The sequence below is a fragment of the Neopsephotus bourkii genome, unplaced genomic scaffold (genome assembly GCF_033783945.1).
Source record: "Neopsephotus bourkii isolate Nb327-2 ecotype Australia unplaced genomic scaffold, CSIRO-AGI_Nbou_v1 NB_941, whole genome shotgun sequence".
Taxonomy (NCBI): domain Eukaryota; kingdom Metazoa; phylum Chordata; class Aves; order Psittaciformes; family Psittacidae; genus Neopsephotus; species Neopsephotus bourkii.
The window spans coordinates 2,480,334-2,497,415 of record NW_026901435.1 but is presented as its reverse complement, the minus strand read 5'-3'; the positions used below and the strand labels follow the sequence as shown (position 1 = coordinate 2,497,415).

The 17,082-nt window shown below is 37.1% G+C and overlaps 1 protein-coding gene across 3 annotated transcripts in view; it reads right to left on the bottom strand.

Moving 5' to 3' along the window:
• PHIP (pleckstrin homology domain interacting protein) overlaps positions 1–17,082 on the bottom strand; it is a 105,862-nt gene that overhangs the window by 20,265 nt on the left and 68,515 nt on the right. For all 3 annotated transcript variants that reach the window (XR_009726269.1, XR_009726270.1, XM_061358376.1), the window contains exons 21-27: positions 9,286–9,429; positions 8,358–8,434; positions 7,402–7,633; positions 6,203–6,322; positions 3,161–3,268; positions 2,635–2,759; positions 2,339–2,421 (exon numbers count right to left, since the gene is read on the bottom strand). Coding sequence is in view for 1 of the 3 variants with exons in the window: in XM_061358376.1 (XP_061214360.1) it covers positions 2,339–2,421; positions 2,635–2,759; positions 3,161–3,268; positions 6,203–6,322; positions 7,402–7,633; positions 8,358–8,434; positions 9,286–9,429 (889 nt within the window). In the remaining 2 variants the exon portion in view is untranslated. The remainder of the gene's footprint in view (positions 1–2,338; positions 2,422–2,634; positions 2,760–3,160; positions 3,269–6,202; positions 6,323–7,401; positions 7,634–8,357; positions 8,435–9,285; positions 9,430–17,082) is intronic.

Genomic DNA, 17,082 nt, shown 5'->3' with positions numbered 1-17,082 from the left:
GTAGCAATCTGGAAGGCCTGTGGAAGAGCTGTAGCAGTTTTAACTGCAGGGTCTTTGCTGCCTCTGCTTTAGCATTTCATATAGCCTCAAAGAAGGAAGCTATTTTATTGCTAGTTCTACCACCCAAAAGAAGAACTGAAGAATGAACTCTAATGCACACTTGTCAGAGTTATAAGCTGGTATTAGACACCACTGGCCTTAAACTCATATTTATTTACGCTGAAGTCTTTATAAAAGGTTCTGGCACTTTTGATACTTTTTGTGCAGCTCTGATTCTTTCTACAATGCAAGTTTCTCAAAATACAGTTGCCAGCCCAGGAAGGAGATGCTACCTGTGCTTGTTCTCTTCAGAGCAGCAAGAGCAACATTTCAAAGTCCCTAAAACTCCTGGATTTCTATAATGACAACTGACAGATGACATCTGGCTAGGCCATCCACATACAGGGTATAGCAGCCATTATTCTACCACTGCTTCGATCTTGTGGGAAAATATGTATGGCATGTCAGAGCAAGACAAGACCACAGATCCATAACCGTCAGGAAAGAGCAAAGCTTGGTGACATGTCAGTAGATGTTGACCAATCTTGTCTCTTAAAAAAATCTTTAAACCAAAATGATCTTTAAAGAAGAAATCAAGGTATACATTTCCTACTGCATCAGAGGCTGAGGGTCTTTGCCAAAACCCCTACAGAATCAAAGATAAGCTGTCTTTCCAGACAACAAAGCATACAGTATGAGATGATATGGAACTTATTAATATGGTCATATGTAATTTACACATCTACTGCTAAAGCACACATCCTAAGTAAGCATATCATGATGTGTAATCAAAGGACAGAAGATCAATTCATCTTTCCTGGCAAAGTCAGGTAAGAAATGATAAAAAAGTTTTTAATATCCATCTGTGCCACTTCTTCAGGTTACTTAGTTATGATGAACTTGAGAGGACAGCACTTTGAAAACTGCAAATACAGACTAAGGAGGCAGTGTATTTACAGAGATGTTGTATGTTGGATCAGTCATTTCTACACAGGCAGTCAGATACACCATCATGTTCTTGCATTAAAATCCACCATTCTCCTATATGATGCTTTGCCTGCAGTGGCAAGAAATGCTGGCAAGTCAGCTTTGTAAATATTAGCCACAGCTCCCGAATTAAAGAACCACAGGAACTGAGCTGGTACAGAAATCATTGCTACTTTACAGATGATGTGTTTTTAACATTAAGATCTGCTTAATAAACAAAACAAAACTCAAACCAACCAAACAAAAAAACCACCAAAACAAAACACAACAAAACCAACCCAACCAAAAAGGAAGGCTATCAATATTTCACTTTTAGAAACATGTCACTTCACAGAATATACAGAGATACTGGGAAAGACATTAACGCTGTCTGTAATTCTGTAAATATGATATCATATACAAATTCTCTCTTAGGGGAACAGTTTCATCCTGAACTCTGAAAAACCAGTAATACTTGCTTAATCTTTTAAGTTTCAGAGACAATCTAAGGCTGTTTTTATGAATGAGAACATATGTATTTCCTGACCTCCTGAACCCCCCCCCCGCCACCCTCAGATGTTCATATCATCATAATGCAACTTTCTCTCCCCCTAGGTTAGGTTTCACTGTTTAAAGGTATTCTTTATTATCATATGAAAAAGATGACTAGGAATTAGATGCGACTGAAGGACAAGCCTGCCACTGACTTCCTCCAGTATACAATACTTGGAAATAATTAATCACGGGCAAAGTAAAACGAATAAAAAAACGTTCCCATTCACACCGCAGTGAAGTATAATCATACACATTTCAATAAAGCTAAAGCATATGGGGTTTAGAACAGAATTCAAACAAATACTGAGATGGGAAAGGCATTCTCTTTGTACAGTCTAGAAGTCACGCATTTCCTATTTCCAGTAGAAACTCCAGAAATAGAACGCCCCCCCCCCTTCTAGTTAGCAATGCAGTTGTAAGAGGGCCTCAAATCAGAACAGAGACAAGCAATATATACGCTACAGTAAATTATCAGTTACCAATAAATACATTTCTAAAAAGTATTCTTCATTTCTCTCTGAAAACACACAACTGAGATTTTCTTTGCACCTTCTTTTACATATTACCTTCTGTATTTTGTTTGCTTGCTTCAGGCATCAGTCAAGGGCAAAACAGGACTCCACATCCAAACATACAGAGCCTATTCTCCAACTTCAGCAGAGCATTAGGATTTATTTTCTGTAAGCTACTTCTTAGTAAGTTATCATGAAAATAGGTAGACACTTAGAAAAACAAGGAAACAAAGCCACACCAAAAAAATCCTCACCACACAACTCACCTATATTCCATCGCCTGTGTTTTGCATCGTCAAACTGCTGCCTCAAAACTAGGAAATCTATGACATCTGGCATATCATGATACCTAATTAAAACAGAACACATAACTATTAAGCAATAAAACAGCAAAAGCATAATGTAAAGCACTTAGGAAAACAAACAAACAAACAGTTTCAATTCAATACTTCAAAAGCAAAAGTTCAAGTCACAACATTAATGTTACCTTTTAACTTTCAACCTCAGCCCCTTGTCCCCAAGATGAAATCCCCCAATTTGAATATAATATTGTTTTCCTTACTTCATGGTGAACGATCCTCCAGTTAGTTTACCCGTATCAGGGTCAAGAAAAGCCAGTTTAAGACAGCAGAGAGTAGGCAATCCCACTTCATACTTAATCCCAACTATTTTCATCAGCTCTTGCTCCTGGAATAAACAAACTGTTATGTACCACCACTGAAGTTAAGATAACTGTAGTAACTTTCTAAAACATGAAAATATGGGTATACTGAAAAGATCAGACTTCTGCCAGAACATGCCAAAATCAAGTGTCTGAGATTCAGTCTTTTGAAACAAGCTGTTATTTCCACAGTGTAACTTGTCTGAAAAACATTTTGCTATGAAGTGTAACCACCTCACCTGCTCAAGCAGAGGCAAAAGGAAGTACAGTTTAAGGTTTGATTTCATTTCAATATTTATTAGACTAACTTTTCTCCCTTAATACTTTAAAAGCACATTAGAAACATCCATATTAAGGATTAGTTTCAGTTAAGTTTCCAGATTTTCAAAAACATTAAAATACAAACAAAATAGAAAATAAGTCATACCCGTAATTCCATTTTATGCCATGGCTGCTTCTTGGGATTAATATTATATATTTTGTTCTTTTTTGCCATTATAACATATGCTTCATGACCTTGTCGGAAATAGTAGACCTATAAGTGAAATGTGACAGTTATCTATCAAAGACTTTGAGGAGCTGAAATGCTAGCATATCACTTCCATACAATGTGTGTACTTTCTATTTTGTTACCACTTTTTTTCCACCTGGTTTTCCTGAAAAAGTCATAGGTTCTCAAAAAAACAACAACAAAAAAAAAAGGCAGTGGGCAATTAAAGCAGGTATCGTAGAAACATTTATAGAAATATATGTTCTATAACCATATTTCCTATGAGCAAAATATCCTAAATTACACAAGACAAAACCAAAAATCAGTAATGGAACCATCTATTTATTACTGCACTACAGAACAATTCAAGCAACATCAATTCCACTAATCCACTCGTTTATTCATCACTGTTGGACAGCCCTAAGATGACAATCAAGCATTACTAAATTCACTGTCTGGCTAATCATATCCTTTTAGAATGAGAAATATATTTTAAGAGGAAAATTCTGCTGTTTCTTATTGTTCTTGTTAAGATTCTGGTATTTGCTTCACTGAACAAACAGCCCAACAAAGACATGAACGAACAGAATATTTGAATTTGCACATTTTAAATTGAATAAGCACATTTCAAATGCTTATTAATTTTTTTTAAATCCTCCCACTACAAATTTCCACGGTTCAGACATCCAGAGTCTATTAGTTTTACTTTGACACTGCTGTACATGGTATCATGTGGAAGAATGTTTCTGTTATAAACCATCACTGTAATGAAGTAGTATGCTGAAAACCTTAAGCATATATTCAAGAAACGCAAAACACAGGTTTTCCAAACTAATTAGAACAAAGATCTGACTAAACAGCTGTATTCCAGCTATGATGCATTCCAAATGCAATAATCTTCTGTTTACAGAAGTGAAAAACTTTTATTTTATAAATGGCTCTAAGCATTGCGTCTTCTGTCAAAGGAACAAATTCAGAAAATATCTGCAGAAAAAAGAACTTATGTTTTTTCCAGGAAATCATACTTTTAATCTTGATAAATTCCTGCTTCTGCACACTTGCTCTAGTACCCAGACAAAACTACTATTTATTGTGCTAATAGCAGAATACCCCAATGAGTAAGCATTGTAGCTCCATAATCGAGACAGGGGAATTGCAGTCACATCTCTCTGGTTCTTTCTCCTCACCCTCAAAACACATGACATAAGGTCTGTAAATTGGAGTATTTAGAAAGGGAAAAGGGATGATATGTGCTATTCTTATGCGCTGAGAACTAAATATAGCACTACTGGTTTCTCTTACTTGTTTGTACAGCTGTAAGAGAATGAATCTGAAATCTCTCTCCTCCCAAATCTTATAAAACACACCAACCATCCACCAAAATGTTCTAAGGCCACAGGAGACCTCTTCTCATCACCATCTCTAATTAAACTGATCTTCTATTCGTATGGATCTCAGAAGTAACTTACTAGATTAATAGCTTCTTTTCACATTTTATGCAAATCTGGGGAGTGCAAGCATCAGAGATGGAATTTTAGACAGAGCAGCTTGATTACAAACGTATGCTCTATTAGCGAAACTATTTCTACTTTCTAGGCACAGGACATGAAATTTCCTGTTCACCAATATAAAGCCTTTTCCAGCAAAAGGATGCAGCCTACTTAGATATTCCTAGTACATACGCTATTCAGCAGGTGCCAAACTAAACACACCAGTTTAGCTTACTAAATCAATATGATGTTAAAGTCTCCTGAGTAATATGATACAGATAAATCCTTGGCTGCCTCAATTTGTCCAGATGGTATCAGGCACCAAATATATTTATTTGGACTTGAACTTTTGAACAGCATAGTCTCCAAAACATGCTTGCTGGAGAGTATAAATCCATAAGCATTTTCTCCAGTTGCAATTCTCAACTTGAAGTGGTCCTTCCCTCCCTCATGAGCAACAGTGACGTAACTTTTGCATAGCTATGCTGTGAACTGCATCAGTGAAGTGAGCCAGTAAAAACAAAATAGCTTGCACATTCAACCTCTGGTCAGGTTCAGTATCTGAGGTGGTGCCTACAAACAGCTCTGGCTCAGGACCAAAGTTAATCAACTTTGCCAACACGTCAATTATTTCTCCAACTTCATTCTGAAGGTGTGAGCTCTACAAGCACTCTGTTTAGTACCTCCCAGAAGAGCCAAAAGACTACACATTACAGCATAAGGCAGCTATTTCCTCTTATTTTAACCTGAGGAGATTTTAGGAAAAATGCAGACTCTGGTTTTCAAGATTGCCTTCTATCTGATACTACTTATTCATACAATTCACTGTAATGTTCACATTTTCCAAACTAGAAACTAGTGGGTGTCCTTTTGCTACTGGGCTCTGTTCACAAGCTATTTACAGTCCAGTTCCTATAAAATACATGTATACATAACTTCCCTTATGATTTTCAGGGGATAAGAGACCAGCAGAAGCTTCTCAATATCAGAAACACAAGGGAAAACGACAGTATCAGTTTTTCTTCAGAATAAATAAATTTACAAACAAACAAAACAAAACACACACCCCACCCTCCTCTCAGAGGCTTAATTCCTGGGTTTTATTTCAAGTCCCAAACCGAAGTTTAATTAAACTTCAATTTGTATTTGATCTTTTACCTGTTATTCAGCATATAAGATACGCTATCACTAATAACTAGTTCCACTACATAAAGCACCTCACACAGCTTGCATGCATGTCGTAAGGGAACACAGCGAACGTAGTGCAAGAAGGAATGTTACCACAGTAGTATGGAATAAAAGTAAGCTAAAGCAACACTGGGAAAGACTAAAGGGACTGAAAAAATGTTTAGCCAGATAAAACAATATTTTGAAGAAAATCCCAAATATTCTGATAATAAATCTCTGGGGAAAAATGCAAAGATGAGAACAGAAGAAGGCAAAAATAAGCTGAAAGAAGCAAGAACATAGAGGACAAAAAATACAATACCTCATCCCCCATCTGTGGCACAAATGGGCACCGACGAGGAACAGTGTCTGTAATCCATGCTGAAGGCAGCCATTCTTCCAGTGTCAAACCATTTTCTGCCAGAACTCCTACAGCCAACCTCTGAAGAAAATACACACAGAAGATGAATATGAATTAAATAACATTTGAGGAAGCCCTGTATTTTGGGAAGTGTCTTATTAAAATCAACTGTCTTGGTCCATAAGACAAATACAGGTGCCAATTAAGGAGCCCCACGAAAGGAGGAGGGAGAGATTAACAAACAAACAGAGGTAAAGCATGTGGAAATGACCAAGATTGGGTATCTCCATGTTACTTAATGGTATATTTTATTATAATGTGCTGTGGGACTGCAGTTTCAAATTCTATGTGCTCATACCATGCATTTGTAAGTAACAAAGCTCACTGCAGTTGCTGGTCCTAAGCGTATACTGCACGTCTATATCTGATATGCCAGATAAAACAGGGTTTTATACAACCATTCAAGCAAGGTTGCTTTGAAATTAACAGAATCTTGTCCATGTACAGGAGGAAACCTTGGCCAGTTGTACAGAAATCTACACCATATAGCCACTGACAGAAGACTCTACCTGCAGACTGCAAACAAGATACTCCAAGGGTAACATATTCAAATGCAACAAAAGTAACTCAAAATTTCCATGTTTACTGATCTAAACTGGAATGACATGAATATATTTGAAAGCAAACAAAATACAAAACAGACAAACAGCAGAACTCTGATCAAGTGAAATTCCCCCCTGATAGAAGTATAGCAGCAAGCATAAAGCAAACATCATATATCATGGAACTGATAGAAAAACACGACATGATTGTGCAGACTAAGTGCAATTAAGCAGGAAGACAATCAGTACAGCTGGAAAAACACAAGCATATGTTATACTAATACTCAATATATCCATAGAAAGAAGTTTCTGGTCTGTGAAAAGACGGTATTAAGAACATTAAAACTGTTCCTTAAGCGAAGCGCCTCATACTTAGGAAGCGTATCATTACAACAATCTATCATTTGACTTACAAGAGTCAGTAATTATCATTTCTCACAAGTCACGATGTGTTTTCAAATTAGACAATATTAAGTAGCACATGTAACTGAATCATAGAACAAATTCTTTCTAAGACATCAAGAGTGAGCATCTTGCAATATAAAAAGATCATCTAACCTTTTGTTTTCTCTCTTTGGGTTTCCTCTTCTTTGGTGATGTTGACGGTCCATCTTTCTCCTCAATTCCTTTTTTCCTTTCCTTTTTAATTTGCTTCTTTTGTTTTTCAGGTCCTTCTTCATCTTCTGAACTACTTTCCGCTTTCTTTGTTTTAATTTTAGGGATTTTCTTTGGTGGTTGCAAATTGATTCCTGCATCTGCCGTCCAGTCAGAATAATCACTTGAGTAGTCACTATGTATCATACACCAAAATAAAAAAGAAATTAAGAAATGGAACTTAAAATGCAATTCAGAGTGCATTGGATTATAGGATATAACCCAACAGAAGATCATACTCAACATTCTAAGTAACTACAATATTTTAACAGTTACAACCAGTGCCTAAACTCCTATATTCTATCTACAATTTACATGTTAGTAAACTAAAAGCCTTGAGATCATTCAATCTTCCAAGAAACAGCTTCTAGCACCATAAGAAATAAACTGCTGTTCACTAGGTCAATTCAAGAATGATACATGTGAAAATCAGGACTTCTCAGGACTTCTGATTTTGAATAGTTTCAACAAAAGTTAGCAAAAAAAACAAACACAATTCAATCTGCTAAAGAAACCAAGGATGGTGTGAAGCTTCCTCAAGCTTTGCTCTCTAACTTCAAACCAAGGGTCAGCGAGGCATTCACACAGCACAGACTGACAGTCACAGGAAAAGGCTACAACATGCTTGAAGCATGCATGCTACCATCCTGCAAAACCAAATGGAAGCAATTCTTCTCACAAACAAGGATGAAACCTTTCCTAAAATTTAGTTAGTAATATAGCTAAAAATTAAACCTTGAAAGTTTTAAGTTCTTCTGCATCTTTTCTTCTAAATGTGCACAATTTTCATTATTACTCATTAACTGCTTACAGAGAAGATTATTTAAAATATATCAGCTGGACTTTATAGTGTCACTTACCTAGAGCTGCCATCACTGTGCCATGCTCTTTCATCATCTTCTGATGTTCCACCACTGGCAACAACTACTTCCCCTTCCTAACATTGCGGTGGCAAAGGGGAGGCAGAGAAAAAGAAAGCATTTTCTTTACACCTCAAAAAACTTTTAACACATGACAATATGACTAAAACTCTCTAGGCTTTATATGTGTTATAAATATTTAGCAGTACAAAAGCTTCATACAGGTAGAAAAGCATTTTAGTTTGCAAATAGTTATTTTACTTTAATGGATGTAATGAAATGAAAGAAAGAAAACAGTATCTATGCCTGGACAGATGCACAAGTGTAGGGCAAGATTTTTTTAACATATAGCCAGTGGAGTTCTGAGTGATTCTCAATTAAAGAGGCTAGCTTGCCTTTCTGAAAATCAGTTCTGGTCCTTTTAATGCAATTATTTCCACATCTTTTCAATTCATATCAAACAAAAACTCGATATGAACTTTATATACTCTTACTACTCCTTTCTCTATTAGAGCTACAGAAGCACAGAATGGTTGAGGCTGGAAGGGAAGATGTGTGGAGGTTGTATTATCCAACCTCACTGCTCAAGCAGGGCCACCTAGAGTTGGTGACCATACATGCTAGGCCATACGGGCAATACTGATTAGGCTTACAAATAGAGGGAAGACATAGCATTGCACACGTACACTTCCTAAAATGCCCTTACAAATAAGCATTTATCCCTTTCTGACAATTATTTTTAAGTAATATTAAATATACAACAACATGTAAAAACCTAATTATTTATAATTTTTAAAGAGGTAAAAGAAAACGCACAGTGGAAAACTCAACATGAGTTTCCACTAGAAACAATATTTAATTAGCTGGGGCAGGAGCTTAACAAGTAGAAATGGAATACGTAAGATTGCCTCATGAATAAGGATCTTACATCCGAGGAACTGTGTCCATTTTCTAACTCTTCTGCAGGCCTTGCAGTTTCTTCTACTGCGTATCTCGTACGGTAGTTGTGCTGATTAGCTTGCTGCTGTTTTTTTGAGTCGCTCATGTCTAGTAAATGATCATGAGAATGGTTCTGTGAAAACACAAATGTCAGAATACGTAATTTTTGTGTACACATTTTATTATTACATAGTATTTTAATAATAGGATTCCAGGAAGCAACTTTTGCAGGAGCAAGAAGATACAAGCTTCAACATCACAAAATGCAAACCAGGCCACGAGTCCAAAACTGAAGAGCTGCTGAAGAAAGCATTCCGTGTCCACAGCTGAATATAAGCAACAAGCAGTTCAGTACATTCTGGAAACAAAGAAAATTTCTTCACAGGAATAATAACAAGTTTTCACCTTTAATTACCAGAACTATTCATTCTTAAAAACTACTTATCAGTTAACTACTGAGGAAAGGGGACTCTTACAGAGAACTCCCAAGTGTGTTATTTGGCAGCTGAGTGGTCAGATCTGTCAGAAGAAGCACCCATATGGCAATACATCCCTTGCCATACAGTGATGACTGTTAGCAAGTAAAGGCCTTTAAATGGTATGATGATGCATGGAACAGTTCAAACAAATGAGTCAGTTGGAAAGAATCTAAATTCTTATGAATATTAGGAGAATGAAATAAGGCTGTAATTAAGAAACATTCCACATTCCAGCATTAAGAGATTTTGTTCATCCTGTAGAATATATATAATGCAAACACTTGCTCTCCCCACAAAGTGATTTATCTTGTCTTAGTCCCCAAGCCCTGGCAAAACCCCAGACAAACGAACAAAAAAACCCAAGAACCGACCCCCGACCCCCCCCCCCCCCCCCAAGAGCTACAATCTCAGTTTCAGGAGTTTTGTGCTCATTTTTTGGCATGAATATTCAAATTTAAGCCTAGCTCACACTCAACTGAATAGTTTTTGGACCCATTTCTAAAGGCCACAAAAGGTGGTATCACTTCCCCAGTGCTTTCTTCCATAAAGGAAACCTCAGAGATCTATTAGATGGTGATATGGTTGAAAACACAGTCACAGAGATGAAGAAAGCAGAACTGGAGCAAACCACAGAAAGATGCTAATATTAGCAGAGCCTTCTAGCAGGGCAGACTACTTGTACCTGTGCCTCCTGGTTTTCCTTTTGTCGGGAAGAGAGTATCTGTCCTGTCATGTATAAGAGTTGATTCATGAGGTTAAATTTTCTCATTGAGGAAAAAAACCCAACGCAACTGTTTTTTGGTGAAAACTGTACAATTGCATTACAGTTTCCACCAAAGCACATCAGACCAACACAAACTGCTCTGTGCTCTACTCAGTGAGCACTGTGCTTCGTTTTTCTGTCCAGTGAATTCAAGTTGGGTAACCTAGCACTGACAGCACAGCTACCAGAGACACTTTTAATGAGACTGCTCAGCAATCAGCGTTTTATCATTACCCAAAGTTTTGAGACCTAGGCCATTCCTTCTGGAGTCAAACTGGCAGCACTACCAGATCTCCCCAAGCTGCTCTGACTTGACCCAGAACAGCTCCAGAGGAACCCTAAGACTAGTGGCTGAGCCCATCATACAAGGGCTGAGCCCTTCTGTCCTTCACTCCTTGTCAAGCTTTCAAGATTCACTGCTGAAGCAGAGAGCTTACAAGAGCCAGTGTTACAGCAACTTGCTTCTGTCACTGAATTGCAACTTTTTTTATAAAGCCTGTCTGCCTTTTAGTATCATGAAACACAGTATGAAAAAGCACAGACAACAGAATGGAATCACAGAAACTCAAATAAATTAGTCAAGTATCCTTTACAATAATGAGGATGTATTTTACAGAAACTATATCACAGCCTAACAAAAATAATGTCTTCTTTCTAGAAACTAAAGTCCTAAAAATTTACATCCCCATTTCTATTCAGAGGTGAGATTTCTCAAATGGATGTTATAAATATAGCTTTTCCCTACTTATACTGAAACTATGGAACCTTGAGAAACTGAAGCGTTTTGCATTACTCTGGCTTTGGAAAGAGTTGTTCTTTTCTGGCAATTCAAAGCCTGAGGAAAAAGAATACCCCCTCACCCAAACTATTCCTTCCTGGAAGCAAGTAACACGACTGTATAAAATACTGGGCCAGAGTGATGCCAAAGGGTAACAAAATTGCTCTGGAAAGATTCAACAGCAAAACAAGAATGGGTAATAATAATAACAATAAACCCAAAATGAAAACCAAAAAACCCACAAACCCAAAACATCCAAACACACAAGTAGTTATCCATAAGCAACAGAATGACAGAATAATTGAAGTTGAAAGGGACCTCTGGATATCACCTTGTCCAACCCCACTGCTCAAGCAGGAACCTTAAAAGGTCTGCCATGTCTTGCTAAAAGAAATAAAATGTATTTAACATGACTCCTATTCCACACAGCTTTGCCAAACTGATGAAAAGCTGCAGACCAGGCAGACCTTTATTTGAGGGATGGGTGGATTCAGGTGTGAAGGTCTGACTAACAACAAAGTACTACAATCTTTTTCTGAGAAAATGGAACCTATCACCAACAGGTTCAACAATGACTGAAGAAACAGCTGATAGTCTCTACCTCCTGCCCCCCAAATATATATCCTAAATAGAGTCAGAAATTAGACTCTCAACTCTAACGCGAGGCTTGGAAACAAAGCCAAGATAACCTATGATCTGAGGTTCAATCAGCACTTTCTGTTCCTACACTTCGATGAACAGTCATATACGCCAAGTACTTTGTATCATATCCAAGGCTTCCAGTCAGTATCAGAGCACATCTACAGGTAAGCCAGATGTTACAGCTATTGTCAGAACAGCTTTTCTGCAAAATACAAATGATGACATTTCCTGTGTTTGAGCAGGACAGATACAAACATGTCATCTGGACACTGCTGAGCATCTTTGTAACACTATTTGTGAAATACACACTGGAAACTCAGCAGTGTTCTGACAACTAAAACGACCGCACTCTACTGTCCTTAAGACTGTGACTCCACCAGGAAGCACAGCTTTGCTGTGCCCTCGTACAGGGCTGCAGCTATTTTAGATAGCTTTGGCTGTAGCACTTTCATACTGTTTCTTCACCAGCAGTATCTATTCTTTATCTAAAAATAGGTCCTCCTTAAGAAACAGGAATTAGCCTCTACTAGAAAGTTTAACAGGGGCAGGGCACAAGCATATGTCAAGTATCAGAACCCTAACATTAAACAGATGCTTGCAGCCTCTTTGAGACAAAGAAAGGAAACTTCGGCTTTTTCGTCTGCATATGATTTTCACAACATTGCATTTGAAATGATATGCTGAAAGTCATTGTAGCCTACACAACTGTGTTCATTCTTGACTAGATATGCTATTTAAATTCTTCAATCCAACTTTTCTCTATGAACTTAAATATCCTCACCGAATTTAAGTTCTTATTTTTCTGGAGGGATACGTTTGCATTACCAAAGTCATTAGCACATACCTTTGCCCAAGTTTAACATTCTTTGATGACCATGAGCTGTGCCCAGACGATAAACAGAACAAATCCCCCAAGCTATTACAGGTAAAACAGTTTTTATTTCACAGAATGGTTGATGATGAAGGGACCTCTGGAGGTCACTGTTTCCAATCCCCCTGCTCAAGAAGGGCCACCTAAAGCCAGCTGCCCAGGATCACGTCCAGACAACTTCTGAGCATCTCCAAGGTCGGAGACTCTACAGCCTCTCTGAGCAGCCTGTGTCAGTGCTCAGTCACCCTTACAGTGAAGGGCTTCCTTATGTTCAGGCAAAACTGCTTTTTTTAGTAGATTGTGCCCCCTGCCTTTCATCCTGTCACTTTCTGACTAAAGAGCACCCTTCCATATTCTCAAATCTGGATCACTGCTTGCAATTACTTTGTTTTCACTCTTAACCACATCACGTATGTGTAAGACTTTAGTGAGAACTATTCCAAAGGCAGTGAAGATAATGGGCACTAAGCAGTAAGTGCTTAGTCTCTCAGGTTCTACATTATTTTGCTCTTAACATCTTGCAGATTTACCTGGTAGTAGTGTTTAAATAACATATAAATGGAGAAATTACTACTTTTGAGGAACACAACTAAACAAAATAATGCACACATTTCTCATCACTGGTTTCTGTTAGCTTACAATAGTCATTGCACCTGTCACAGAGGCCTATACTTGTGTCCATCCATAAAAAACTCAAATTTTAATTCCTTCAAATTTCTGCTTATAATTTCTGATTACCTTTAAGCTGATATATTTCATTTTTCTCATTTTTTACTAGAACACACACCACATCAACCCACTACTGTATAAAAATTTCACACTCTTCCAGTGTTTATTAAAATGCTCTGTAATCCCAGTAGATTGATAAGCTAATTACTTGGACTGGGAACATTTACCTAAACATGTTACTTCCCTCACTTCCCATCTTCGGCATGGTCTTGAAAAAAATAATCTGAAGTACAGTTCCACTCTGAAAATTAGGAGATTCCAATGTCACATTCTATCCTCTGTTCCTCTTTTAATAATAAAAACCAAAGAAAACCCTATTCCTTACCAACAACTTTGAAAGTCAAGCAGAGTTCTTTATTTAACATGCAGATCAGTGATACTAAACATTATTCAGGTCAAAACACCCAAGCTTTTAGGTTCTCTCACACAAGTCCATTAGTCCCTCAAACAATGACATACAACCGCTCCTCTATATGACCTGTGCCAAAGAAATGTGGGGTTTCTAACTTTAAAAATGAGAATGCTTACGTGACTTCCATCTAAGTTGGAGATATTGTTAAAGAAGAAAGACTAAGCTGTGATTCTGTGCTACTTTTAACACACCCTTATAATGACCCTGGACTAAAAAAAAAAAAAAAAAAAAAAAAAAAAGAGGTAATAGTACTTGGAATCTCCTCAAAAAGTAATTACAGTTGCTCTGTGTTCTCCTCTACTGACCTATGCTTTTAGCTTGTAATCCAAAATGCTAACATTTGTTCCTGCCCTCCTTTTCATTTTACTTCCATATTTTTCGCTCTTTTCAGTTAAGGGGAACAAAAGAAAATACATTTTTCTCACTACATGAACAGAACTGATAAATTTCACAAAAGCTGATATAAAAAAAGAGTATTTCCTACTGGTACAAATACAAATGAAGTTGCATATGAGAACAATGTTCTAATACAAGCTCTGTTTACTCTGTTCTCAGACCAGCTGACAGTACCGTAGAATGACAGACCTCCTAGAATTTTTGATGCTGTAATTTTTAAGTCTATGCATTACTAGGTGACAATGGTTTCCCCTATATTTCATGTAAGGTCTTGCCATCTCCTCTAGATCATAAATTCTCTCATTAAAGCCTTAAAAATTCATTATGCAATACAAAAGGATTGTAGTCTCACAACACCACTGTAATACAAATGACAAGGTATCAGTATCAAAACCTGCTGCACACGCTCAAGGAAAACGAAGATCTACACAATACTTTCCAGTTCTATCTTCAACTTAACACAGCTTGTATTTAAACCCAGACAGTTACTGTAAAGAACAGCAGCAGAAGAGCTCCTATAATTTACTAACTTCTATTTAAAAACCCTTAAAAATATCACGTAACAGCTTCTTGAGTGCAGTCAGTCTTGCTTCCCTTTCCAGTTTATTTGATATTATGGACACTGCAGAAGGTGACAATTCCAATTCACCATGCCTATTGTTCACTCCTGGGCAGAAGCGTTGATCATGCTAGCCATAAGCAACAACGCAAATAACTAAAATCTGAGTTTAATTTGGAGACTCAAATCACTTATGATCAAGCACCCTTTTCTTCTTGCAAATTTGCTTATTTAAAGCCCATTTGATATCTACTCATTTCTGAATCCCTCTGAGATTTATCTCAAGGGATTTTAATTACTGTACTTCTCAACCACCCAAGTTCTCCAAGGAGAGACACATTTCATGAAGAATAAACTACAAGGAATGTCAGGTTTTTTTGTCACGAGATGCAGTATCTTATAGGGCTTAAGAAGGATTTATTTAAATGTTCTGAAAGTGTTACTGAATTCAACAGTAATTTCTAAAAAAATTTACTGACATTCTCAGTTACAGAGACCATGACTATCTGTTTTTTGCTCTGTCTCCTCAGGACAAAGGTGGGAACTGACTAAAGAATTTACCAAGTTCTCTCCCTCGTATTCTGGGCATCACAATCCAGATCAGAGACCCTTCAAGAACTGAGATACATGAAGGACATAAGCTTCTCTGAGTAAGTATAGGAAGCTGAAGAAAGATTTTCCCATCCTAGCTGTAGTTCTGAAGGATTTTAAGGGCATAAATATCCACAATAAAATGTGGGGTTCAAAAGGATCCAGTGCTACCTTTAAAGTTTGGAGACTAAAAAATGTCTCCTCTGAGAACAGATTTCCAAAAGCATCCATATTAAGTTTCTTTGTTTCAAAGCTGCAAGAGAAATAATTGCTGAAACCAAAATGCTGGCCCAACTAGCCTACTCTGCTATGTTTGTGTTCTAGTGATATTTTAGGAAAACTGTAATCCAATGAGAAATTTAAGGGTAAATTGGTAGGAGTTCACATAACCAGGAAGGATCTCCTAACTAGGTTGTAGCTGCAGTAAAAAACAAACAAAACAAAAAGTGCAATTGTTTAATTAAAATGAAAGAAAGTCTATAATTCAGCACCAAAATATATCCCCTCAAGACAAGAAACAGCTTTGTTAAAATCTGAATTTGAGGCCTGCATTCCATTATTCCCAAGAGGAAAACAGGAGTTACCGAGATTTCTGGTGCCTTGGTATTTCATTAATAAGCCCTGCCATGTCAACCTTCAGAACCATAAGTGGCACAGCTTCTTCCCTCTATGTACAAAACCTGGACATAACACTGAAAAAAAAAAAACAAATGGTTGCTTGCTTTACCTCAGGCAAACACTACGTTCTGCCTGTGGCACTGAAATTAGTATGTCAGTACCACTTCTTAAGACAGCAATGCACACAGCTTTGATACACAAAAGAAACTGGAGAAAACCTGAAAAATATCAGGGGACTTTTGAGGGGAAGCATTAATCTCACTTCTTTCCAAAGCTTTACATCGGCTGAGTATAAAAACAGAAGCAAAACTGAAAACTCAAATTTAGTATCAAGCAGAAACTTGCCCATCTCAAATTTACACTTTCAACTACATACAAGTTTAATTCATCATTATTAAAAAACACAGAAGCATTGCTGGATATCTGAAATCTACTTATTTCCAGACAGCTTTCAATCTCAGTCCCTTCCTCCCCCAGACTGTGAGTAATAATTAGCACACACATTAACAATGGTACTTTGATAAAGTTAAGAGCTGCACAACCTTCTATATACTTGTTATTAATATTTATTCCACCTTGAACCCCGTAAGCCATCTTTACTTTTCACCGAACAATGTACAGGCATTCCCTAAGACCTGTATTTTACTAAGCTTTTGAGTAAAGTTGAAACAGTCTCATCTAGAATAAACACCCTACAAAATCCAAAACATGGGTTCTCCTTTACAGTTGTTTGAAATTTACTTCATAGATTACAAAATATAATTGTTTAGCTAGAAAAAGCACAAATAAGCATGTGAGATACACAGATAAAACTAATCTCTAACAAAAAAGTAAAATAATTTTTGTAAATGTAGAACATACATCCTTCACATTTTCTTACCTGCATAAATGTACCAGATTTTTTTGCAAGTTATGACTTTCATTTTTAATACAAGCCATTCCCTTCTA